The sequence below is a fragment of the Carcharhinus amblyrhynchos genome, chromosome 14 (genome assembly GCF_965287045.1).
Source record: "Carcharhinus amblyrhynchos chromosome 14, sCarAmb.v2.hapA, whole genome shotgun sequence".
Lineage (NCBI taxonomy): Eukaryota > Metazoa > Chordata > Chondrichthyes > Carcharhiniformes > Carcharhinidae > Carcharhinus > Carcharhinus amblyrhynchos.
Window position 1 is genome coordinate 51101459 of NC_137337.1, and position 27776 is coordinate 51129234.

A 27776-nucleotide genomic window follows, 5' to 3' on the forward strand; every position below is an offset into this window, starting at 1 on the left:
AAATAATTCATTGGCTACAAAATGCGGTGGAAGGTCTATAGATCATGAAAGACAATATATAAATTCAAGGTATTTTATTATTCTTTCAAAACTAACTCATTTCCTAAATAGCTTCAAATTTAAAACTATGTACTGTTTCACTCCTACTAGTTTTGTGATATCTGCAATAAAGAACGAAAGTTAATGTAATTGACATAGTTTCAGCCCACCAGTTAGAGAACTGGTGGGGATCCTGGATCACTTTTGAGGGGTTGATGACTGGGTTAAGTGTCTGTCAACATCGAGCCCAGATCAAGATTCAGGACCTCAGGCCGAGAAATCATGCCTCCTCCTTCCCCGAGAGCTGTCAAACAGAACTCTCTATTACAGGCACCACCAGGACTAGGATCTCTTTGTATCCTCACTGGCTACAGGGGAGGTCCCAGAGGATTGGAGAATACCCAATGTTGTGCCTTTGTTTAAGAAGGGTAGCAAGAATAATCCAGGTAATTACAGGCTGGTGAGCCTTACATCAGTGGTAGGGAAATTATTGGAGAGGATTCTTCGAGACAGGATTTATTCCCACTTGGAAATAAATGGATGTATTAGTGAGAGGCAACATGGTTTTGTGAAGGGGAGTTTATGTCTCACGAACTTGATTGAGCTTTTCGAGGAAGTGACGAAGATGATTGATGGGGGTAGGGCGTGGATGTTGTCTACATGGACTTCAGTAGGACTTTTGACAAGGTCACTAATAGCAGACTGGTGCAGAAGATGAAGTTGCATGGGATCAGAGATGAGCTGGCAAGGTGGATACAAAACTGGCTCAGTCAAAGAAGACAGAGAGTATCAGTGGAAAGGTGCATTTCTGAATGAAGGGCTGTGACAAGTGGTGTTCCTCAAGGATCACTGACGGGACCTTTGATGTTTGTAGCATATATAAATGATTTGGAGGAAAATGTAACTGGATTGATTAGTAAGTTTGCGGTCGACACAAAAGTTGGTGGATTTGCAGATAGTGATGAGGACCGTCAAAGGATACAGCAGAATATAGATCAGTTGGAGACCTGGGCGGAGGGATGGCAGATGGAGTTTAATCCAGACAAGTGTGAGGTATTGCATTTTGGAAGGTCTAATACAGATAGGAAATATACAGTAAATGGCAGAACCCTTAAGAATATTGATAGGCAAAGGGATCTGGGTATACAGGTACACAGGTCTCTGAAAGCGGCAATGCTTGTAGAGAAGGTAGTCAAGAAGGCATATGGCACGCTTGCCTTCAGTGGCTGGAGTATTGCGTTTAAAAATTGGCAAGTCATGTTGCAGCTTTATAGAACCTTAGTTAGGCCACACTTGGAATATAGTGTTCAATTCTGGTCACCACACTACCAGAAGGATGTGGAGGCTTTGGAGAGGGTACAGGAAAACAATTACCAGGATGTCACCTGGTATGGAGGGCATTAACTATGAGGACAGGTCGGAGAAACTTGGTTTGTTCTCACTCGAGCGATGGAGGTTGAGGAGAGACCTGATAGAAGGTTATGAGAGGCATGGGCAGAGTGGATGGTCAGAAGCTTTTTCCCAGAGTGGAAGAGTCAATTATTAGGGAGCACAGGTTTAAGGTGTGAGGGCCAAGGTTTAAAGGAGATGTTCGAGGCAGACTTCTACACAGAGAGTAGTGGACGCCTGGAACCCGTTGCAGGGGGAGGTAATGGAAGTGAATATGGTGGTGACTTTTAAGGAGTGTCTTGACAAGTACATGAATAGAATGGGAATAGAGGGATATGGTCCCTGGAAGAGTAGGGGTTTTAGTTAATTTGGTGCAGGCTTGGAGGGCCAAAGAGCCTGTTCCTTTGCTGTAATTTTCTTTATTCTTTGAGTGGTGGCTGCTGCTGGTAATGTACCTAGGAAGGAGCGTTAGATCGCTTCCACAGGAGACTACAAGTGAGTGAGGGTGTGGCGGATGTCAAAGGGAAGGGAGTCACAGAAGGAGAACAAAGGAGTTCGAGACAAGAGCTTTTGTGACCATCCCTTGATAAATCCCTCCTAGAAAACCGCAAGCAAACCCTCAACAATGTTTGCCTGGTGGCCTTCTGAATGCACAGGAAGGCCATGCCACTTACAAGCAATCCTTGAGTCACCACTAAATTCTGGTGGGCTCATGTATGTTTGGTGTCAATTGACTCAATAATAAGCTGATTGACAACCCAGTATGACTGGGTGGGTTTCTCCCATGGGCCTATCCCCACCTCCAACTTAACTGTAGAACATTTTCCGGTCGCCTCTCCCATTATTAAGTGGGCCCAGTTCTCAGGTTTCCCGCTGAGAAAACCTGCATTAAATCCAGCCCAGTTTGTCCATTTGGAAGAAGAGGATTGCGAAGCACACAGAAACAAATGGCAGTTGTTTCGGAGAGTGTTATGCCTGAGTTGTTTGCAATTTTATCTTCAGGTTGTGTGTTAGGGTCTAATTATATTACTGTCTTCTGAAGATTACTTCACATAGTGTTCAACAATCTTTTGCCTAATTTTCTGTCCTTTCCAGGAAGCAGCTATTCATGCAATCACATTGTCTACACACATCAGTTTTTCAGACCCTCAGCATGAGGCGCACTCCTGAAGTGTGAGCCTAGACTGTGATGTCACCTAGGTATTCAACAGTGTGGGGAATCACAGAAATGTTAGATCCTGTCATGGCCTCATAGCTATTTGTTCAGATTCTAACTGGAGCCACTAGCAGTAATAAGAAGAGGGAAGACAAGTTGATTCCTCCCCCTCCCTGGCAGAGGAATATAGAGTTAGTTTATATCTTTGACCTAGCTAAGAATAGTCCCTGGTTTGTAAGGCTTAGAACCATATCTGATGGTGCATCTGCCCATTCAACCATTAATGAAAACACTCACAATTAAAACGTGGAAGGGATAATTATAGTTAACTATGTTGCACAAATCATGTCTCATCCACTCTTATAGTTTTCCCTCAATTTATAATTAACATGCAGCAATATTCAGTCAAGGATAGCATTAGTGCATATCATGACTGGTAGATCTCAGGTCAAGTTAATCACTGAAATACTATTAAAGGTGTACTTTTGTTGGCCCCCTCCGTGGATAGATTCCCCAGTTGTCAATAGCAAATTTGAGCAAGAACAACAAACACAGACTTAGATTCTTTGGGTAATAGAGAAGATTCAGATCTCTAGATTAAAAGATGAAACTAAGATTTGACCTGGATGTTTAAATTAATGAAGGAAACTAGATTTACAGTGAACAACAGTTTGTTAACCAACTGTGTGCATCAGAAATGGGATTGCCACTTCAGTATTTGTTGTCTTTTAATTCATGGCGAATTGACCAGTGAGAACATCTTACAAGTTTCATCATTTTTATGTTTTGCAAATATCCCCCCATTCTTGAACCATACTCCAGTAAACAGTATGGAAAGTGAGTGGCTCCCAGTTTGCTCAATAAGTAGTTGCTTAGAGTTTAGTAAAAGCAATTCTATATAAACTAATCCACTGATTTTACCCTTCTCTATGTTATAAAACTACAGTAATTGTCAAATTTATCAACATATTTTGTGACAGATATTAAGAACATAAGAAATAGGAGCAGGAGTAGGCCATCTAGCCCCTCGAGCCTGCCCCGCCATTCAATAAGATCATGGCTGATCTGAAGTGGCTCAGTTCCACTTTCCCGCTTTCTCCCCATAACCCTTAATCCCCTTGCCTACCAAAAACCTATCTACCCGCGTCTTAAATATATTTAGCGAGGCAGCCTCCACCACTTCAACGGGCAGAGAATTCCAGAGATTCACCGCCCTTTGAATGAAGAAGTTTCTCCTCAACTCCATTCTAAACCGCGCCCCCCTTATCTTGAGGCTGCGCCCTCTAGTCCTGCTGTCCTTTCTGAGCGGGAAGAACCTCTCCACCTCTACCCTATCCATCCCTTTCATCATCTATGTTGCACAAATCATGTCTCATCCACTCTTATAGTTTTCCCTCAATTTATAATTAACATGCAGCAATATTCAGTCAAGGATAGCATTAGTGCATATCATGACTGGTAGATCTCAGGTCAAGTTAATCACTGAAATACTATTAAAGGTGTACTTTTGTTGGCCCCCTCCGTGGATAGATTCCCCAGTTGTCAATAGCAAATTTGAGCAAGAACAACAAACACAGACTTAATCCCCTTGCCTACCAAAAACCTATCTACCCACGTCTTAAATATATTTAGCGAGGTAGCCTCCACCACTTCAACGGGCAGAGAATTCCAGAGATTCACCACCCTTTGAATGAAGAAGTTTCTCCTCAACTCCGTTCTAAACCGCCCCCCCTTATCTTGAGGCTGCGCCCTCTAGTCCTGCTGTCCTTTCTGAGCGGGAAGAACCTCTCCACCTCTACCCTATCCATCCCTTTCATCATCTTATACGTCTCAATAAGATTCCCCCTCATCCTTCTAAACTCCAACAAGTACAAGCCTAGTTTATTCAGCCTCTCTTCATAGCTCAACCCCCTCAACTCCGGAATCAGCCTAGTGAACCTCCCCTGCACTCCCTCCAAGGCCAAAATATCCTTGCGCAAGTGCGGCGACCAAAACTGCACACAGTACTCCAGCTGCGGCCTCACCAGTGCCCTGTACAGTTGCAGCAAGACCTCCCTACTTTTATATTCAATCCCCCTCGCTATGAAGGCCAGCGTCCCATTTGCCTTCCTAACCACCTGCTGCACCTGTAGGCTGGGTTTTTGCGACTCATGCACAAGGACCCCCAGGTCCCTCTGCACCGTAGCATGCTGCAGCTTTTCGCCCTGTAAGTAGTAGTCCTTCCTACTATTATTCCTACCAAAGTGGATAACCTCACACTTGCCAACATTGTATTCCATTTGCCAGGTCCTCACCCACTCGCTCAGCCTATCTAGATCCCTCTGCAGACTTTCCACACCCTCCGCACAATTTGCTGTTCCACTTATCTTTGTGTCATCAGCAAATTTCAACACCTTACACTCGGCTCTGTCCTCCAGATCATCTATATAAATGGTAAATAGCTGAGGCCCCAGCACCGATCCCTGGGGCACTCCACTAGTCACCAACCGCCAATCCGAATAGCACCCATTGATACCCACTCTCTGCCTCCTTTTTGACAGCCAATCCCCTATCCACGCTAACACCTTACCCCCAACTCCATGCCCCCTAACCTTCTGTAACAACCTCTTGTGCGGCACCTTATCAAATGTCTTCTGAAAATCGAGAAACACCACATCCACTGGTTCCCCACTATCCACCGCACTAGACACATCCTCATAGAATTCCAATAAATTTGTCAGACACGACTTCCCCTTAACGAATCCGTGCTGCGTCTGCTCTATCAAACAATTCTTCTCAAGATGCCTTGTTATTTCCTCTTTGATGACGGATTCAAGCATTTTTCCTACAACAGCCGTTAAACTAATCGGCCTATAATTCCCTGCCTTTTGCCTGCTACCCTTTTTAAACAGCGGCGTAACATTAGCTGTTTTCCAATCTTCCGGCACTTCCCCGGAATCCAGTGAGGTTTGGAAAATAATCACTAAAGCATCCACTATCACCTCCGCCATTTCTTTCAGAACCCTTGGATGCATTCCATCCGGTCCTGGGGTCTTGTCCACCATCAGTCCCTCTAGTCTGTCCAGCACTGCCTCTCTAGTAACAATGATCTCATTCAGGCCCTCCACTCCTACCATCTTTCCATCGTTAACACCCGGCAAACTATTTGCGTCCTCCTCCGTGAAGACCGAAGCAAAAAACTTATTCAAAGCCTCAGGCATTTCCTCATCCCCCACCACTAAATCCCCCCTCTCATCCTCTAAGGGTCCAACATTCACCCTAGCCAGCCTCCTCCTTTTTATATATTTATAAAAACTCTTACTATCCTTTTTTATATTTAGCGCTAGCCTAGATTCATAGTCTATCCTTCCTTTCTTTATCAACTTCTTCGTCATTATTTGTTGATATTTAAACCTCTCCCAATCCTCTACTCGCCCACTACTTTTAGACACTCTAAACGCATCAGCTTTTAATTTAATACTCTCCTTTATCTCCTTGTTATCAAATTGTTTTCTGACTTCATACTAAATTTCTCTTATTTGTAAGTTTGAGTGGCAACAATATCCAAAGACTACCAAAAGATGTTGACAAATATTTTGGACAGTAGAATAATACTTTAGAAAATGGACATTAATGGACATCAATCCTTCAAACTATCCATCAGATTTGATCAACATTTTACTCTAACAATCCCTATGGTAAAATGGCTTTATCCCCAACCCATTAAATTCAGAAAATCAGGCCAAGTGTAAAACTGATGGCCAATAAAAACCCATCAGTTTCCCACCAGCTGGTTTATGTAGTTACTGCCATTGTATAAATTATTTATAAATACAACCACCGTGCAACATTTAGCCCAGTTGTGAAAATTGGGGATGGGTCAATGTAAATGCATTTTTAACTTTTTATGCAAGTGACTTTCTAGCATGTGAGTGGTACATATGAAAAAAATGAACAGCAGCAGCAAAAAGAAGGGAAATACTTCAGTATGTATGTACAAGATACCAAAGGATTTTAAGCACCAGATTAAAGCAGACACTGGAGGCATTTTCTCCATGGAACTTTTAAATACTGAGAAACAAAACACATCTCTGCATTTAGAAAAAGAAAATCTATATTGGACAGGGGTGATTATCTTACCTTAGAACATAATTGACCCAGATGACATTTTTCTCGGTGGCATTTTTTGCATTGAATGCAATAGTGGCACTGGACTGAATCCAAATATAGCCTCCATTTTTCTGCAGCCAGCGATAGTACTTAGTTACACATTGGCCCTTATTCAATACTAAACAAAAGAGATCAATTTCTGTTAGCCAGAGCAGCAATGTAGAAGGGACAATTATAGTTAGCTATGTTACACAAAGCATGCCCCATGCACTCTTTTATATCACTTTTCCACAGTGAATAAACAGCTTGCTCTAATGCATCTGCCATGTTAAGCAGTTCATAGAAACATAGAAAATAGGAGCAGGAGGCTACATACAATAGCAAACTGGAGTGATTTATCCTCACTTTCTCTCATTATCTTCATTTGCAGAGGGGCATGTTTATCCTAATGACACTTTTGAGGTCAGAATTAAAGATATGAGGATACATCTTACCTCACAGCATGTTACTGCACCTCCCCATTAATGGCTGGTTACTAATCCTCCATATAACACTGAGAAAGGTGGCCACAAAGAAAAGTTACTATTTCAAGTTATCTGACTAAATACGGAAAAAATATAGCTGATAAATATTTAATCACTCTCTTTTGCTCAACAATCTGTAGTATGTTTAGCAGAGGTTGTAAGAAAACATTTTTAACTATTAGCACTTATACACTGCTCCAAATACTGGTGTAAGTTTTATTGCTTGCAAAAAATAATTGCAATTGTAAATGGCTGTTGCCATTTGTCTAACTGTTTTTAAACAACAATTAATATGAAACTTGTGGAAGAATGCTGCAACTAATTCTGAATCATCCATAGCAGGTTTTCCAATTAGATAATAATGTTCTTATTTCAAACATTGACCACAAGGTGGTGCATTTTTCTCACAGGACTAACCATTCCAGAAGGTCCATGGAATGTACAACTGCTATACTTTTGCTAAAATGAAGAAAATCTAATTACAGTAATAAATCTGATCACCTTAGCTGTGAAATGGTTTTGTCAACTGATACATATTTCCATTAATCATTTGTAACTGTAAATTAGAACAAGATGGAACGTTTCAGAGCAACATATTTCATTTACCAGTGTGTTCAATCTGTTTGTTTAATTGCAACTAATGAGTGTCAAATGTACAACTACTGTAGAAATTTTCTGCAAGCAAATTGAAAAGAGCATATTCATCTTTGATAATGATTTTCAAGAAAAAAATTGGGTTAATCCTCCAGTTGGTCGGTCAATAAAAGTAGTGTATCAGCGACTAAAGATGCAGAATTTGCATAAACGATAAACACAGCTATAGCAATAATTAAATCATATGACAATGCCTCTTGAAAAATGATAAATTTCTTTAAAAAAAAGTGCACAGTCTCAGTAAACTGATCTGAGTGCCTAATCAGGCACCAAGCTCACTTTTACTATTCTTGGTTACACTTTCTAATGATTCATCTTTCTATAAAATAATTGTGCTAAAACTATATTTAGCTTGTAATGTGGGGCAGTGAAATACATCCTTTGGTTTACTCTTATTTTGCATGCACTTCTGAACCAATGATATACCATCTTGATAACCTAATTTGCAGATTTTAAACTAAAACATTAGTTACTATTTATTGTCAAAACTTAAAACTTTTCAACATTTTTTTCTTTACTTCTGTTATGATAAACTGCCCTGCAACTTATCTGAAAACATAGTCTTATTAAGTCACATGACTGGTAGACTAATGGAAAGAAATCAGAACCTTGACATATGGTTGCACTTAATTCAACAGCAAAGTGGAAAGGTGTCATACTGCTGAGGTTGACGCTGGACCAGATTATCATCAGTTGGACATCGCATCCCATTTGCACATACATTTTGTGTAACTTTAGCAATAGCGTTAACCTCCCACCACTGACGATCGTAAATACAAATCTGACTTTCACAGTGGTGACCCATTGTGTTTCAGACGTGTGCTGAACTTTAGGAGATTAATCATAGAATCATACAGCGCAGAAGAGGCCCTTCAACCAGTCAAGTCCACACCAACATATTAGAAACACCTGAACCCCCACCTGCTAGCACTAGGCCCACAGCCCTGAATGTTATGATGTGCCAAATGTTCATCCAGATACTGTTTAAAGAATGTGAGGCAACCCACCTCTCCCACTCTTCCAGGCAGTGCATTCCAAACCATCACCACTCTCTGGGTAAAAAAGATTTTCCTCACATCCGCATGAAACCTCCTGACCCTCTCACCTTGAACCGATGTCCTCTTGTGACTGACCCTTCAACTAAGGGGAACAGCTGCTCCTTATCTGCTCTATTCATGTCTCTCTTAATCTTGTACACATTGATCACATCATCCCTCAAGTCTTCTCTGCTCTCATGAAAACAACCCAAGCTCACGCAACCTCTCTTCATAACTTATATTTTCCATCCCAGGCAACATCCTGGTGAATCTCATCTGCACTTCCTCCAGTGCAATCATATCCTTCCGATAATATGGTGACCAGAACTGCATACCGTACTCCAGCTGTGGCCTCACTAATGTTCTATACAACTCCAACATGACTTCCTTGCTTTTGAAATTATGCCTCGATTGATAAAGACAAGTGTCCCATATACCTTCTTATCACCCTACTAATCTGCTCTTCCGCCTTCAGCGATCTGTCGACAAACACACCAAGGTTCCTTTGTTCCACAGAACTTCCTTATGTCCTACCATTTATTGAGTACTTTCTGTCAAATTATTCCTTCCAAAGTGTATCAACTCACACTTTTCAGGGTTAAATTCCACCTGTCACTTATCTGTCCTTTTGACCATTTTGTTCATATTTTCTTGTCGCCCAAGACACTTCGCCTCACTGTTAACCACCCAGCCAATCTTTGTGTTATTATTGGAGGGAAAGGAGTAACTGGTGACAATCTTATTAGAAAATAACTTTTCTGACTGTCATAAATAAGTATGTAAATAAAACCAAAGCTGTAGAGTAACATACAATTCTAATGGGTCAAAAATTGTGCATGGATGAGCACTTTCCTATGTGACAAGTAAATACAGATTCACACAAGGGTGAATTGGCAATAGGTAGAATATTATCTACTTTTAATTTACTTCTCAAAATAACTGGTTACGTGGACCTTCGATTGCTGATATATTCTTCCATTTCCCTTGCATTAACTAATTGAACACTACTTAAAACTTTGTCTTCACAATGATTTTTGATTGTTCTCGGGTTGAACACAACCATTGTGGTACCTGATGGTGCAGCTAAGGAAAACTTGAGCTGAGTCTGCAAAAATGCTGCAAAGGGCATTGAGAAAAAGAGGGTGGGAACAGGATGCCAACACTTGGGTGGAAATGACACAAGTGAAACATCAGCTTGAGCTTACAGATGCTGTCTCTTTCTTTCAATCAACACACTAGCGAGATTCCAGTGAGTCTTCATTCTTACCACACCACATGTACCAGATAGATCTTTACAAACTTAGGGAGTATCATTGTATGATCCAGTTACACCATACCACTGTATTCTAATGTAACCATTGGAGATATCTGCAATTATAATTTCTCCCAAAATCTGCAAAAGGATAAGACATATTCAATAAGATATAGTTAGATTTGAAGTTTGCACTGTTATTACTTATTGGCCTGGATTTTGAAACTTTCAGTTCTCAGAATAATTATTCCTATGAAACTGACAACAATTTCTGGGGCCCAATTTTACAATCACGTTGCGCCCATTATCGGCGACCATTTAAATGCATTAAATTCAAATCGACTTAATGGGCTGTATGCCCAACTTTCCTGGCACTTCGCCCTTTACCTCTGCTTTTGCCCATCCAGAATCAGCACAAAACAGACATGCTGCATAAAAGTCCAACTCCAGCACTCTGTCAGTGAGGGTTAGTGAGGAGGCAAGTGCCAATTGTCCAACAGCTTGAGATCAGCTAGGGAGAAGGGGGGAATGGTGGGTCTGCTGTCACTCCGCTTGAGATTGGTGCGGGGGGGGGGGGGGGGGGGGGTAGTGAAAGGGGAGGTCCGCTGCCACTCTGTCAGCGATCAGTTGGGGGGGAAGGGGTGTGTCCATTGCCACTCTGCCTGTGATCAGTGGGGTGTAAGGGAGCGGGGGGGAGGGGTCCACTGCCACTTTGCCTGTGATCAGTGAAGGGGAAGAGGGGTCTGCTGCCACTCTGCCTGTGATCAGTGGGGAGGAAAGGGTGTCCGCTGCCACTCTGCCTGTGTTTGGGGGGGGAGTAAAGGGGGAGGGGCCCACGATCGGTCTGGGTGGCAGGGGATAAGGAGGTCAGTAATGTTGTGGCGGTGGGGGCCAGGAGGAGGCATTATCCAGCCCGGGCAGGGGAGCAGCATTCTATCATTAATTTTCTGTGCACGCGCAGTTGGGGGTCCTGATCGGAGCTACAGGGTTTTGGGTGCATTAAGCCCCACCCACAGGCTTGTGCAGTGCAATCCGGAATCGTTGATATTTTTGTAGGCAGAGTGCATATGGGTTGCCTCAGAATGGGTCTGAAAGTCTGACCTGAAACACTCCCAGTTTTAAATCCACCCAGCACTTAGGATCAAAATAACAAGATAAGGCCCCTGGAGTTTGCATATAAGCAATTAAATGTGTAAGTCTGAAGATGCTACTCCTCCAGATGTGCTACCCCAGAATACATTAATTAGAGATAACTGACAAGAAGTTACACCACTATTAGTATTGCTATAAAAACACTTTAAAATATTTTATCTTATTGAATGAGATGTAATTGGGTTTTTAATGGTACCTTAAGTTCATAATTGCTTCTAAACAACTTTCCTGCTCATGAAAAGCTTATTTTATATTTATGGAATTTCACATTTTGCCATGATTATAAAATATTCCATGCAATTAGATCTTTTAAACAAATTATTTTATGATATTTTAGCTTTTATCTTAATCTTATGTGCACATCTCAATGTTTACTTCATCCTCTGTAAATATGATATTTAAAGAGTGAAGGATAAGCAGTGTTTTTAATTTCCTGGTTTGCTCTTTGTGAGAATTTTTCAGTGTAATTTAGTGACATCACAGGATGCCTGGAGATCCTTTAACTTGGAGCTAGATGCAAATTATTATTCAGAAAGTTGAAATCCATACCACAGACATTAGCAAAGCTTTGTGTGGTGCTTTCTTTGAGGTCAGTGGCAAGCGGCATCACTTCACTGCTGACTGCAATACCTGGGCTAAAGAAGTTCTTTCACAATTAGGCTTACATTTTCGATCTAGATGTGGCACTGATGTCAACAGTACTTCAGCATTTGTTATGATCTCCATAGCATCATAGAATCCCTACAGTGAAGAAAGAAGCCATCCGGCCCATAAGTTTACACTAAACTCTCCGACAGAGCACTTTATCCAGGTTCACCCTCGCCCTGTCCCTGTAATCCAATGCATTTACAATGAATAATCTCCCTAATCTGTATAATTTGGGACTCTAATTGGCAATTTATAATGGCCAATCCACCTAACCTACACATCTTTGGACTGTGGGAGGAAACCAGAATACCTGGAGGAAACCCACGCTAACCACTGTGCCACCATACCAATCAAAAATGATACTCCATTCTTAAAAGACTCAAAGACAATGTTCAATGTGGACCAAACACAGGCAGCATGGTGGCACACTGCTGCCTCACAGTGCCAGAGACCCAGGTTCGATTCCCAGCTTGGGTCACTGTCTGTGCGGAGTCTGCACATTCTCCCTGTGTCTGTGTGGGTTTCCTCCAGGTGCTTCAGTTTCCTCCCACAGTCCAAAAAGACATGTTGGTTATGCGCATTGGCCATGCTAAATTCTCCCACAGTGTATCTGAACAGGCAACGGTGTGCAGCTACTAGGGAAGTTCATACTAACTTAATTGCAGTGTTAATATAAACCTACTTGTGACACAAATAAACTTTAAACTTTAAATTTGGTGCTTGCCCCAAAAACCAAATTCAAATTCCAATCTCAACTGAATCTAATTCATGGTCAGCACAAAAGAGACAAGATCCAAGCTGACAAGATAAGGCATTGCACTCCATGTTGGGCTTGATCTGACACCTGACCTTAGCCAAAAGGCTGAAAAAAGATCAAAAACTCTTAACTTCCCCTTAACAGTTGAAATGAAGTTAAGATTTCACTTTTCAAAACTTTTAATGTAATAAATGACAAAAATATAACTAAACAGTATTTTCTTTTTATCAGCAGCTTATAATTTAACCACAGAAAATGACAGTCCCCTTAATACTTATACCCATCACGCACTCCATGGAATTACACTCCTAGCAAACAGTCCATAGTTGCTCCTAGCGTCCGGTGGAAATCCTGTATCCCCATTTTGCTGAGTAGGAACTTCAAATGACTGCATACAGCCGCTTTCCTCAATTTTCATTGGGTTCTGAAACCTCCCACCAATAATAAAACCTGTTTCAATGACTCTTCCTCTGCCTGGCCATAGCAGAACAAATCTTGCAGAATCCTTAGATAACTCCAGGATGTATCTTTTTGACTAGAAATTATTGTTTTCCTACATCCAGTTCTGTAGCTTGCAAAGTCTTTTCCATCTGCTGACCCCATAGAGTTGGTGTCTGTCTGTAATATTCATTGATTTGTAGGGAAGCCTGTTAACTGATCTCAAAAATAACCTCCTCAGCCCTCTTTCCCATGGCAATGTGAAACACATTAACCTTGCATTCAGGTAGAAATATTCATTAACTATTTTTGATTCCAACTCCCCTTTTAGCTTTGAAGTACAAGGAACAATTTACAGCTTGATACCTATAACATCATTCTGGAATTTGGGAGACTCCAAGTCTATTTGTTGCAAACTCAGAGACAGCTGCCACGTCCCTTACACCTCAGCTCAGTAAATCAATCTAAGCTTTCCTTTGATCTCTAATAATCAAACTAGCCAGGTTTACTTAAAAGCAAAATACTGTGTATGCTGGAAATCCAAAATAAAACAGGAAATGCTGGATAAAGTCATTAGGTCTGGTAACATCTCTTTTCTCTTCACAGAAGCTGCCAGATCTGCTGAGTTATATTAGTTAGGTTTGCTGTCAGGGAGACTGCAGAACAAGTCATATGACCACCTCTGTTTACTCTAAATTTAAAGCCAGAGTTCCAAAATGCAATAATCTCGTAATGCTCAGAATTAAAAACACATTTAACACACAGAGCTGCCCTTTTAAATGGTGATATTTAAAAATTGGATATTCCTAATGTAATGCGAAATCTTTTGTAAAAGTTCCAGTTATGTGGTAAGTACAGCTTAATCCTCAATGCTCTGGAGATACTTTTGCGAATACAATAGGAACCTAAAATTAGCAAGCTCATTTAGTTTTTACAACATTCACACCATGGATATTTTTTCCACTTACCATAGTTTTATTTGTTTGGAATAAAGTTATCTATCAATTACTTATTGTACAATATCTTACTAGTGACAGATTTTTCACTTACATTTTGTGTAAAAGTTACATTATAGAACTAGCTTGGCATTGGAACAAGAGGCTGGATTGCCAGTGAGGTTTGGAATTGGCTGTTTCAATTGCATCTTTGTGGTATCAGTCATATCTCTGAGTCAGAAGGTTGCAGGTTCCATTTCCCCTCCAGAGATTGGAGCACAAAATGTAGGCAAACACTTCAGTGCAATACTGAGAGAGTGCTGTCGTAATGGATATGCATCTTCTGAACAAAATGCTAAACTGAGGTTGCTTCTGCCTTCTTAATGGTACTTTTTAAAGAAGAGCAGGGGAGTTGTTTCAGTATCCTAGCCAACTTTTACCCCTCAATCTACTTCACTAAAACATGTTGCTATTATTGTTAATTATGCACATTTTGGCTGCCATGTTTCCTACATGTGTACCTCACTAGCTTTAAACCTCTTTGGGTTATGAAAGACACCATATAACTGGGTTTTATCTTCAGTTCTATATGAACATATCATATGATTTGTGCGATAGCATTTCAAAGATATGCATGGTACACACTCAATAATTTGCATTCCCACTATCTGCCTTCTTGTTTATTTGGGAGATTTTTTGAGAGTAGTATAAGGTTAGTGGCTGCCAGCAATTTTATACAACCTTTGTTCTGCTTCTGTCAGCAAAATAAACTGTTGCTGAAACAGCTCATCTAAGAGCTGGTAATCTTGCTTCAAGCTCCCCTGTGCGTCTGTCTGGATCTCCAACCAACTAAGCCCAAGTCAGTTGGCCAAAAATGCTCCTTTGACACCACCCACAGGCACCAGCTGTAGGAATGAGCATTAAAGACTGCATCTGCTCATCTTCAAGGCTCTGTTGGCAGCCCCCATTACACTGATCTCAGTGAAGCTGTTGACTTTAAAATCAATACAGGGAATGAGTGGAATATAACACGAGCTGAAGGTAGCAGGGATATGTTTATAATGCAGACACTGTGAAATTGCAGCCAAGGCTGTACAGCGGTTAGTGCTCACCTCTATACCTGGTAGGTGTTGTACAATGGAGATGAGTGTTGTTAAAAAATACCAAAAGCAACAAGTGGAAACAAGTAGCACATTCACCCTAATGATTACCTGTGCAATTTGTGGATCCCTGATTATCTGTCAATTGCATTTATGGTGATGATCGAGACTCCAGCATCTACATTATTTGTCGTAAGTATAAGCTCTCACTGCCATTTAGAATGATGTTCGATCCACTGAGTGCAGATACATAATAATAACACTGAAACAACTTTTATCCAATTAAAATAATGGATGCTCAATGATTCTATTCATAATTAATCAGCCGAGTGTTTATTTTACCAGCTCCTGATATATTTGTGTGGCTTCTACTCTCTGTCTTGGCTGTACATTATCATCAACTGTGCATCTCTTTTGTGTTGGAAGGGAAGTGGCAGCTAGTCAGTGTGAGGAATGGTAGGGCACCTAAAGGATTAGATGTATTTATAATGGCCCAGATCCTCTGGTCAGCAAAATAAGGAGCGGCAGCATGGCACAATGGTTAGCACTGCTGGCTCACTGTGCCAGGGACCTAGATTCGATTCCCAGCTTGGGTCACTGCCTGCGTGGAGTTTACACATTCGCCCCATATCTGTGTGGGTATCCTCTGCGTGCTCCGGTTTCCTCCCACACTCCAAAGATGTGCAGATTAAGTGGATTGGCTATGTTAAATTGCCCTTAGTGTCAGGGGGACTAGCTAGGGTAAATGTATGGGGTTATGGGTCAGGGCCTGGGTGGGATTGCAGTTGGTGCAGACTTGATGGGCCAAATGGCCTTCTTCTGCACTGTAGGATCCTATGGTCAGTCATGGAGTGAGAGCGTATACTACTGACCTCATTCAAACCTACGGTCTGACATTGTTATGCTGGAACCTGAGAACTTTCTGCTCCTGCCTCCAACTTGAAACCAGGGACAAACTGAGTCAGAAGACTTAGTGGCAAAACACAACTGTAGAAACGCCACAGTCCCTTTCACATCATGACCTGGAGACATGCCCCTGAGATCACATGTCAGTTTAGTGAACTTCACTGTTTTCAAATCTCCAATTCCAATTTCCTTCCCACACGTAGTGTTTCATAAAGGCAGACTTTCCCCGTGATTAGTTATTCCTAGCCCTGTCGTCAGAGGCTTTAAACTTGTGCAGTGCCATTCCGTATCAAGGATGGCTGATCAGGAATCTCTCCCGCTCTTACTGCCAGTCATTGGTGTGCCAAAGGATTTGCAGGCTGACACTCTCAATTTATTTGTCCGTGTTACGAATGTAGCTTCCTTGCCATCATATCCTGAGGCGGGACTTGAATCTGGAGCTTCTCCTTCAGAAAGCAGGGACATTATCACTGAGCCATCAGACCTCCCATGTTCAAATGTACCTGTTCACTATTTATAATTCTAGGTTCCACTCTCCAAGCCCATCCAATAAACTTTCCTGGCACTGCTCGACCTCCCCGACCCTGACACTGCTCACCCGCCCCCCCACCCTCACACTACTCCCCCTCCCTCGAATCTGCTCTCCCCCCGACACTGCTCACCCCCCCCCGACACTGCCCACCCCCGACACTGCTCACCCCCCGACACTGCTCATCCTCCCCCGACACTGCTCACCCCCGACACTGCTCACCCCCGACACTGCTCACCCTCCCCGACACTGCTCACCCCCCCCGACACTGCTCACCCTCCCCCCGACACTGCTCACCCCCCCCCGACACTGCTCACCCCCCCGACACTGCTCACCCTCCCCCCGACACTGTTCACCCCCCGACACTGCTCACCCCCCCCGACACTGCTCACCCCCCCCGACACTGCTCACCCTCCCCCCGACACTGCTCACCCCCCCCGACACTGCTCACCCTCCCCCCGACACTGCTCACCCCCCCGACACTGCTCACCCTCCCCCCGACACTGCTCACCCCCCCCCGACACTGCTCACCCCCCCCCGACACTGCTCACCCCCCCCCGACACTGCTCACCCCCCCCCGACACTGCTCACCCCCCCCCGACACTGCTCACCCCCCCGACACTGCTCACCCTCCCCCCGACACTGCTCACCCCCCCGACACTGCTCACCCCTCCCCCGACACTGCTCACCCCCCCGACACTGCTCACCCCCCCGACACTGCTCACCCTCCCCGACACTGCTCACCCCCCCCCGACACTGCGCACCCTCCCCGACACTGCTCACCCCCCCCCGACACTGCTCACCCCCCCGATACTGCTCACCCTCCCCCCGACACTGCTCACCCCCCCGACACTGCTCACCCTCCCCCCGACACTGCTCACCCCCCGACACTGCTCACCCCCGACACTGCTCAACCCCCCCGACACTGCTCACCCTCCCCGACACTGCTCACCCCCCCCCGACACTGCTCACCCTCCCCGACACTGCTCACCCCCCCCCGACACTGCGCACCCTCCCCGACACTGCTCACCCTCCCCCCGACACTGCTCACCCCCCCGACACTGCTCACCCTCACCCCGACACTGCTCACCCCCCCGACACTGCTCACCCTCCCCGACACTGCTCACCCCCCCCCGACACTGCTCACCCCCCCCCGACACTGCGCACCCTCCCCGACACTGCTCACCCCCCCCGACACTGCGCACCCTCCCCGACACTGCTCACCCCCCCCGACACTGCTTACCCTCCCCCCGACACTGCTCACCCTCCCCCCGACACTGCTCACCCCCCCGACACTGCTCACCCCCCCCCCGACACTGCTCACCCCCCCCCCGACACTGCTCACCCTCCCCCCGACACTGCTCACCCCCCCGACACTGCTCACCCTCCCCCGACACTGCTCACCCCCCGACACTGCTCACCCCCCGACACTGCTCACCCCCCGACACTGCTCACCCCCCCCCCGACACTGCTCACCCTCCCCCCGACACTGCTCACCCCCCCGACACTGCTCACCCCCCCCCGACACTGCTCACCCCCCCCGACACTGCTCACCTCCCCCCGACACTGCTCACCCCCCCCCGACACTGCTCACCCTCCCCCGACACTGCTCACCCCCCCCCGACACTGCTCACCCTCCCCCCGACACTGCTCACCCCCCCCCGACACTGCTCACCCCCCCCCGACACTGCTCACCCCCCCCCGACACTGCTCACCCCCCCGACACTGCTCACCCTCCCCCCGACACTGCTCACCCTCCCCTGACACTGCTCACCCCCCCCCGACACTGCTCACCCTCCCCCGACACTGCTCACCCCCGACACTGCTCACCCCCCCCGACACTGCTCACCCTCCCCCCGACACTGTTCACCCCCCCCGACACTGCTCACCCCCCCCGACACTGCTCACCCCCCCCCGACACTGCTCACCCTCCCCCCGACACTGCTCACCCTCCCCCCGACACTGCTCACCCCCCCCCGACACTGCTCACCCCCCCCCGACACTGCTCACCCCCCCTCGACACTGCTCACCCCCCCTCGACACTGCTCACCCCCCCCGACACTGCTCACCCCCCCGACACTGCTCACCCCCCCCCGACACTGCTCACCCCCCCCCCCCCGACACTGCTCACCCCCCCCCGACACTGCTCACCACCCCCCCGACACTGCTCACCCTCCCCCGACACTGCTCACCCCCCCTCGACACTGCTCACCCCCCCCGACACTGCTCACCCCCCCCAGACACTGCTGACCCCCCCGACACTGCTCACCCTCCCCCCGACACTGTTCACCCCCCGACACTGCTCACCCTCCCCGACACTGCTCACCCCCCCCAGACACTGCTGACCCCCCCCGACACTGCTCACCCTCCCCCCGACACTGTTCACCCCCCGACACTGCTCACCCCCCCCGACACTGCTCACCCCCCCCGACACTGCTCACCCTCCCCCCGACACTGCTCACCCCCCCCCGACACTGCTCACCCTCCCCCCGACACTGCTCACCCCCCCGACACTGCTCACCCTCCCCCCGACACTGCTCACCCCCCCCCGACACTGCTCACCCCCCCCCGACACTGCTCACCCCCCCCCCGACACTGCTCACCCCCCCCCGACACTGCTCACCCCCCCCCGACACTGCTCACCCCCCCCCGACACTGCTCACCCCCCCCCGACACTGCTCACCCTCCCCCCGACACTGCTCACCCCCCCCCCAACACTGCTCACCTCCCCCCGACACTGCTCACCCTCCCCGACACTGCTCACCCCCCCCAGACACTGCTGACCCCCCCGACACTGCTCACCCTCCCCCCGACACTGTTCACCCCCCGACACTGCTCACCCCCCCCGACACTGCTCACCCTCCCCCGACACTGCTCACCCCCCCCGACACTGCTCACCCTCCCCCCGACACTGCTCACCCCCCCCGACACTGCTCACCCTCCCCCCGACACTGCTCACCCCCCCGACACTGCTCACCCCCCCCGACACTGCTCACCCTCCCCCCGACACTGCTCACCCCCCCCGACACTGCTCACCCTCCCCCCGACACTGCTCACCCCCCGACACTGCTCACCCTCCCCCCGACACTGCTCACCCCCCCCGACACTGCTCACCCTCCCCCCGACACTGCTCACCCTCCCCCGACACTGCTCACCCTCCCCCCGACACTGCTCACCCCCCCCGACACTGCTCACCCCCTGACACTGCTCACCCCCCCCCGACACTGCTCACCCCCCCCGACACTGCTCACCCTCCCCCCGACACTGCTCACCCCCCAACACTGCTCACCTCCCCCCGACACTGCTCACCCTCCCCCCGACACTGCTCACCCTCCCCCCGACACTGCTCAACCCCCCCGACACTGCTCACCCTCCCCCCGACACTGCTCACCCCCCAACACTGCTCACCTCCCCCCGACACTGCTCACCCCCCAACACTGCTCACCCTCCCCCCGACACTGCTCAACCCCCCCGACACTGCTCACCCTCCCCCCGACACTTCTCACCCCCCCCGACACTGCTCACCCCCCCCGACACTGCTCACCCCCCCCGGCACTGCTCACCCCCCCCGACACTGCTCACCCTCCCCCCGACACTGCTCACCCTCCCCCCGACACTGCTCACCCCCCCCCGACACTGCTCACCCTCCCCCCGACACTTCTCACCCCCCCCGACACTGCTCACCCTCCCCCCGACACTGCTCACCCCCCCCCCGACACTGCTCACCCCCCCCCCCGACACTGCTCACCCCCCCCGACACTGCTCACCCTCCCGACACTGCTCACCCTTTGAAACCACTCAGTTCCCTGCCACAATCTCCACTGCGTGCTTCCTCCGGAGAGGGTGTTGGGATCAAGGTAATTATGTTAATGAGCCCAGTGTCGAACAGTCAGCCGAGATGAGGGGGCCATCCTTGTGGTGGATGGAAATTCTGTGTCATTGAAGATGTGCCCCACAATAATGGACACTCCAGTCACCTGTGTTTACTGGCAAATTCAAAGACTGTGAATAATGAACCTGGAACGTCAGCACAAATCGGAACTGTGAAGAAATGCTTCCATTAAATTCTGTGAATCAACATATATGCATTAGGTGTCGCTAAATGATGACATACTGCAATGCTGATCTTTAATTGTATTGGCCAATGTCAGTCCATGTTAGTAAACACCAGCTGTTCAGAAGCTGTGTCATATTTGTCTAAATTTGTGCTGCGTCTCCCGAGAATTAATTTCTCAGCAATGTGACAGACATGAATGGAAATGATGATTAAAAAGTTCATGCCTATATATGACACTGTACCTGCACATGGCATTGAGTTATAATTTCAAATTAAAAAAAAACAGAACTCCTAAGCAAACCAGTTTACCTGTGAAAGGAAGTCAAAAGGGTTAAAAGGACCTGTTAATAGTAGCATAATATTTATTTGCTGAGTTTCTTAATACTTTCCAAGGTCATTTGTTGACAAATTAACAAGGTTTTATGCACAAGATTTCAGTAGCCTTTTAATTGATTACTAAACCATGTCTCACATTCCTTCAAGACACAAGAACCATACTCTCTTTGCCTCTTTCTCAATATTATTCATCATTCTGGTGCTGAGACACGTTATGTGGCAGCCTGTCCTTGGATCGCTGTTAAAGCCATTTTCTGTGTCAGTTAGTAAGTTTCTTCATGAGTATAAGAAAGAATGGACTCCATTCAGTCCTTTTCCTGTGTTTCCCACCACTGGCATTGGTGTCCAATGAGAGTACAGAAGGCGTTCAACTGGAGAAGAACACAAGGGGGGAATTTTCCCAGGAAACTTCTAACCATCATAACAGCAAGAATAATGGAGTGATCGGTGCCAGTCTCGTTGGCATATTCCACACCGCAATCCACCGACACTGAAAGAGCCTCCAAGTGAATAACATTGTAATGGAGGCTCCAGGTGCATGGTTCGTCCGACCAGCGGGAGCTGCATTTAAATATGAACAATACACTCACTGCTGGTCACACCAGGAGGATGGCAGCACGCGGAGCAGCCCCACACTTCTCCGAGGGAGAGCCGGGATGGCTGCTGGACGCTATGGAGGACAAGCAGGTCATCCTGTAACCCCAGATGGAAAATGATCGAGGGATAGGGACTCCAATGTGGCCTAAGAAGCGGTGGCTGCAGCGATCAGTGCCTGTGGCCTGACACTGAGGACTGGGGCCCAGTACAAGAAGAAGATGAACAATCTCATTCGAGCTGTAAAGGTAAGTGTCCACCCAGCTCATCCTTGCATTAGTCCTCGCCATCATACCTGAAATGTCCATCTCAACCCACTCCCTGACACCCCAGCATCTTCCTCCCAGCACCCTCCTCAAATCCCTCTGGAGTTTCATTGATGAAGTGGCTGAAGATGATTAGATCTAGGGCGCTACCCTGAGATGTCCTGAGCTGAGATGACTGACTCCCCACAACCACAATCATCTTCTTATGTGCCAACCTATTTGCCCCCATGGCCTGGTAGGTAACATGTGGCAGACTGGGCTCAGTGCTCTGGCGCGACGTAGAGCATAAGTGTTTCAGTGGGAAGATCCTCATTGAGGAACCCATGCAGTATAAACCCATGTATACCCCTCCGGATGTTTGGTGCAAACTAGCTTCCAGACATGGTTTCCGGGTCAGACAGACAGAGGGAAGTGGCCTCCTGACTCCCATGTGACGGGTGGCCATTACAGGGAGCATCGCAGAGTTCATGTAGTTTGCAGAGCCATATTAACAATTGCCAAGCTCTCTTGATTGGGACGACAGTTGCTAGGTGCTTGTGATGGTTAATTGGGCCTGGGATGGGATTTCTGTGCTAAACCACGGTGCATTTCCAAACGAGAGGTGGCAGGATGGAGTTGCGATATTAATGGGATTTGACATCGATCCACGGCAGCTGACTCACCCTCTTGCTCCCTCTTGGTACACAGTGGCACTCACCTCCTCACTCTCCCTCTCAATCGCTGTGTCGGAACCACACTTTAAAGGAGCAGTAGTTATTTGCACCTTGTGACGTCACACTGGAGAGGTGGGTGCATTCTGAAAGGAGGGTGGATGGCATGTCGAAGTTGCTAATGAAATTGAAATGCTGTCAGTCTTACGCTAATCAGTCTTGTGTGCCCAGTTCACGCCATTAGAAAGGGGCTGGGAGAATTAAAAACTGTTTGGCACCAGTTGCAAAATGGATTTTTAGGCGTGCACACTAATCTCTGGCATCAGTGCAATCTACTAATAGCATGGCGAGGTCAGAGAATTGCCTCCAAGACCTAACAATATATAGCAGAAAACAGAGTGCATCAAGACCGTGGTATCATACTGCTGTTTCAAAGTTTTATCTTTCTTTATCATCAATAATATTTTCTAGTCGTTTGGCAGTAGAGAATGTGAGTATTGCTGAAAAAGATATCTCGAATTTATTCGTCCTGAGCTCATCAGGGCACTTCAAGAGTATCAGTGTAAGTGAAAAATAGCAATTTATATTGTATGAGAAGAGAATGCTGAGTGGTTGGCAAGTGGACGCTGATTAGCAGTGGCATTGCCATGCAGAATGGCCTTGTTGATGGTAACTGACAGATAACTGACAAACATTGTTTGAAATTTTAACCAGGCAGTTTGATCCTGGTTGGCCGATGCATTTCTCTCAGGAATGAATCAGCAAATGGTTATCCACTGTTTTGTTTAGCTGAAGAGGTGTTATGTGTGTATATGTTATTCCTGTCTGCAAAGAACTGAGCCTTGTGTAGCTTCTAGTACCTGCAAATGCCTGTTAGTCTGTTAGCCTGACTAACAATCTGTTGGTCACCATCAATTGGCGCATTCTCCATGGCAATGCCACTACCAGTCAGAGTCCACTTGCCAACCATTTTCTTCCCCTACAGTATAAATTGTTGTTTTTCATTACGTTGTTCTTGCAAAGTATCCTGATGAGTGCAAGATGAAATGCTTCCACATGTCTCTTCCTTCAGCAATGATATTTTAATTATTAGCTGAAGCACTTTTAACTTCCGAGATGCAGCAAAATCTTTCTATGAAAACTTTGGATACATTTGTGAATAACATGGATCCATTTGTGAATAATATTTCTCAGACATTCAAATGTTCTTCTAAAACTTTTTTACTTCCCCTTGTTTCTAGGGAATTGGACTTGTCCTTTGATGGTAGATGGGAACCTGCTTTCAGATGGTGACAATTCTGTTTTCATCCAATTCATTTATCCTGCTCTCTACGTGTGAGGTTCTAGTCTCTGCTTGCATCCCTCACAATGGTACCATTGAAATGAAGAACTCTCAGCCTACTGAACCTTGAACATAAAGTCCGACTCACTACTCTGCAAACAAAGCGCCAGAATCTGGTATCAACAAAACATCAATATTATTGTGCTGCTATCGTTAAAGTTTGACCTCAAAATGACAGTGGTGAGTTTCCATTGGGCTACTTGTGGTCTTGAACAAATAGGAACATCTCTCAATGATACATTTAATGATCTTTCAAACATTCTGAGGGGATACTTTGCACCGAATAACATTATTCAATAAAGCTCATCTTGCAGTGAACTCCTGTAGTTGGCTATATACTCACAATCCAAGTGACTGTGTCTGATTCCTTCTACATCTTCAGCATGAATGAAGTAATAGCATCTTTTACCCACAATATCTATAGGAGTTAAATCCATATAGTCGCTAATCCTACAGGATGCAGAAGCATAAATGAATTAATATTGAATGCTATAAATGGTTCCTCAGGAAATAACTCAAAAATACAGTATAGTAAAATGTTAAAATGTTATTTTAATATATTGCACATTAACTTGTCATTGCAAAAATAGACAATGAATAGGAAGCTATGGGGTGCAAAATACAAACAGCTGACAGAGGCACGAAAGAATTCGTTTGCTCCCCATTCTTCTGTTTTCCCAATTTGAGCCCAGTTATATGTGGAGGCACCAAGAAAGGGTCAGGCAATTTCCTGCATGATAGAGAGGGAAACATTGCATGCTTTTCCACCAGACAGCTGTTGGAGAGGTCTAACGGTCAGTCATGAGTGACTGTGATTGTGGGTGGCCAGCACACTTGAAAAGTAAGGATTGGGTTAGATCAAAGGAAATGAAGAAAAAGGAGCTACATATCCACATTAAAAAAAAGAAACATAAAATACAGATAAATGAAAGACATGACAGCTTACCGGTTTTCACAGTAAATTATATTGAGGTCCATATTGACTCTGGTGACAAACATTTGGCAGTCAATCCTGACTTCATTAATTGTAGGAGGAGGCAAAGCATGAGCCACAACAACTAGACCTATGATTTGAGTAGGGAGCACACGTCCGTGTGAAAGGGAAACTCTCAACCGTAACCGTCCAGTTATATGGATGACCTGAAACACAGTAACAGTATCACAAAGTGTAAATGTTAGCAATCTGCCAATTCATCAATGCTGAAGAATGGATGCTTTCAGTATAGTGCTTGGTGAAAATTAAAATATTATTTTTCCCCTTGTATATTTGAATTGCTAATATACAATAAAAGGACACAATATGATTATGATGTTGATACTATTAATCCTAGACATTGCTATAATAAGTTTACATGAAGTAAGATCGAGAAATAGGGTCCACTGTTCCTCAGATCAATAACTGTATCAAAAGGAAAACAAAGAGTGTTGGATTTTAGGAAGAGCTCATGTATCATTTATTAATGTTTAACACTGCCCTGACATTTCATAAAATTTCAAAATGAACTGAGAAACCTTAGGGAAAAGGCTGAAATAAATACATTCGTGCTTATTAAAGCCTTGTTAACAGTTGATCAATGGAAACTTGTTCACAATTATACATTATTGAATGATTGGTGAAAAATGAACATTTAACATCAGGTCACATCTGGGCCTTATAGCTCAACAAGGAGGGATAATTTGAAGTATCACCCAGGTCTCTTGCCCCTGGTCTTGCTATCTGTTATAATTCTGTAACAAACATGTCTTATCTCGGAGTTGCTTCCGTGAAAGAAAGAATTTTTATGTGAATTGCTATTACTTTGATTCACAAATCCTCATCAGAAAGACTGATGCTTACTTTCAGTCTGGTTCTCACTTTTCAATGTGCCTGGATTGGGTTACTCTAATAGGTGTTCTATTCTCACCAGGATAGCTCAGGGAAATAGCAGCATGCGAGCCTTCTCATGACAATCCCTGGAGAAGAAACATGTTTTGGCCTGTAGCTTTATCCTGACGGACACCAAAGGACTGGTTCCTGGCTGGTTTCCTGAGGAACCATTTATTGGGTGTACATTGGTTGTTGTTTTCAGATTGGTTTCCGATTGCAGTTATGGTTAATTGGCTGTGGTTTGGCTGGTTGCTGATGGTGAATGAGTATTTTTTAATACCCGGATCCTGGTAGTGGAAGGATGACTTGATGCTTTGTATATTGCCTTGCATCCGGTGACAGGCTGGAAGGTATCTGGTGACTGAATGCTGGAAATAGCTGGCTGTGGTTTTGCTGGGTGCTGGTGAAGGATGAATGAATACTAAAGTTGACCGCAGGTTATGGACCAATGGTTTCGAATGATGGAGTGCTGGAATTTGCTGCTATCGGTTGGTTGTTTTGAGTAGCTGGCTGCTGGTGGAAGATGGTTGTGATTTGTTTAGCTGGCTGAGGATAATAGGTGGAATTTTCTGGCTGCTCTGGCCCCAAAACCAGAAAATTCCACCCGAGCTCCACATACCTTTGCATGGTCGGCCCTTCCACCCACTACGACTCCTGTGGCGGGTAGGATGGGGAAACTCCCCTGAATGGCTTGGTTGTGCATTGCTGAGGTACCCAGTCATTTTAATCTGAGTGACTCAGATACTCACGAGAAAGAAAATCACTGACTCGTTTAATTCTATAGTGGTATACCCATCATAATATATTTATGTAAATATAAAAATATTCCAGATTCCGGAATGTTGAGCTTAAGTGTGTCAATAATTTGTGTTTGTATTTTTTCACTGCAACTATCCATTTTGTGTTTTACCTTGAATAAAAACAGAAAGCGCTGGAAACACTCAGCCGGTCAGGCAGCATCTGTGAGAGAAACAGTTAAGTTCAGGTTGATGATCTTTCTCCATTAAATGCCACCCCTTGTTTGGGACATTTGGAGATTGTTTTGGTCTGATTTCTGAGTGCTAATTTACAATTTTATTCTACCATTGCTTAAGACCAATGCACTTTCCACAGTAACAAGGGGTATTTTGCACTGGTAATTATAAGGTATCACATTTAGTTGTTTGACAAAGTGGTAAATAATATTTATGTACTGCATTATTATGTGCCCAATATGTCATAAACATTAACAGAGGTGACAGGGTTTCTGTGTGACAAGGAACAACTGCTAACTTGGGAATTCAGTGCGGGGGGGAGGAGTTGGCTGCTTTTTATAGTCGATATTCAGCATCTCGTAGTTGATGAGTGTTCAAAGGCAATAATCGGGTTGGTGATTAGTTGATGAGTTTTAAGATTTAATCCTCCTAAACAAGGGCAATGGTTTAAACTGGTACTGGGGAGATATAAATACTGCACTAAATTTATAGCTTCACGAGTTAAATTTCTTAATATAATCCTTGATAATAACTGAATGATATTTCTAAACTTGAATCTTAATTGGTGAAGTTTAACATAACAGGGATGACAGAACAGTGATGCAGGTATGGCATGTGGGGGCTGGTGGACGCCAGTGTGGTCCATGGCAACCACAGCTCCAGGAACTTTGGCTCAGAGTTGTTGAGCTGGAGTCTGGATGGACAACGCGAAGGGGGTTAGTTAATCTGGACTTTGTAATTTACGGGGCATCATAGTCCCAAGCCCCCAACCTCAGTTAAAACACTGATGGGCAGTCCACTCACAACCTCAGTCGCTGCCCTGTGACAATATAATGTTCAGACAGCATTAATTGCTTTAAGGCAAGATTTTGACACGTATCTCGAGAGGTGATCCGTCTTAGAAAGCTGGCAACTGCTGCTGCTACAGGCAGTCCCACCATGCCCAGGAGTCCAGGTGAATCGGGGCCTTGATAAGGGGCGGGTTGACTAGATTTGATTTGATTTGATTTATTATTGTCACATGTATTAACATACAGTGAGGGGTGAGGTTCAAGAGGCTAGGGGAGGGTTGAAGGGGGAATAAC

At 45.7% G+C, this 27776-nt stretch overlaps 1 protein-coding gene across 3 annotated transcripts in view; it reads right to left on the bottom strand.

Annotated features, from left to right (window-relative positions):
• Positions 1-27776, bottom strand: part of npas3 (neuronal PAS domain protein 3) — a 1239764-nt gene that overhangs the window by 22968 nt on the left and 1189020 nt on the right. For all 3 annotated transcript variants that reach the window (XM_080202857.1, XM_080202858.1, XM_080202859.1), the window contains exons 8-10: positions 24797-24990; positions 24194-24300; positions 6704-6851 (exon numbers count right to left, since the gene is read on the bottom strand). In XM_080202857.1, the coding sequence (XP_080058983.1) occupies positions 6704-6851; positions 24194-24300; positions 24797-24990 (449 nt within the window). The remainder of the gene's footprint in view (positions 1-6703; positions 6852-24193; positions 24301-24796; positions 24991-27776) is intronic.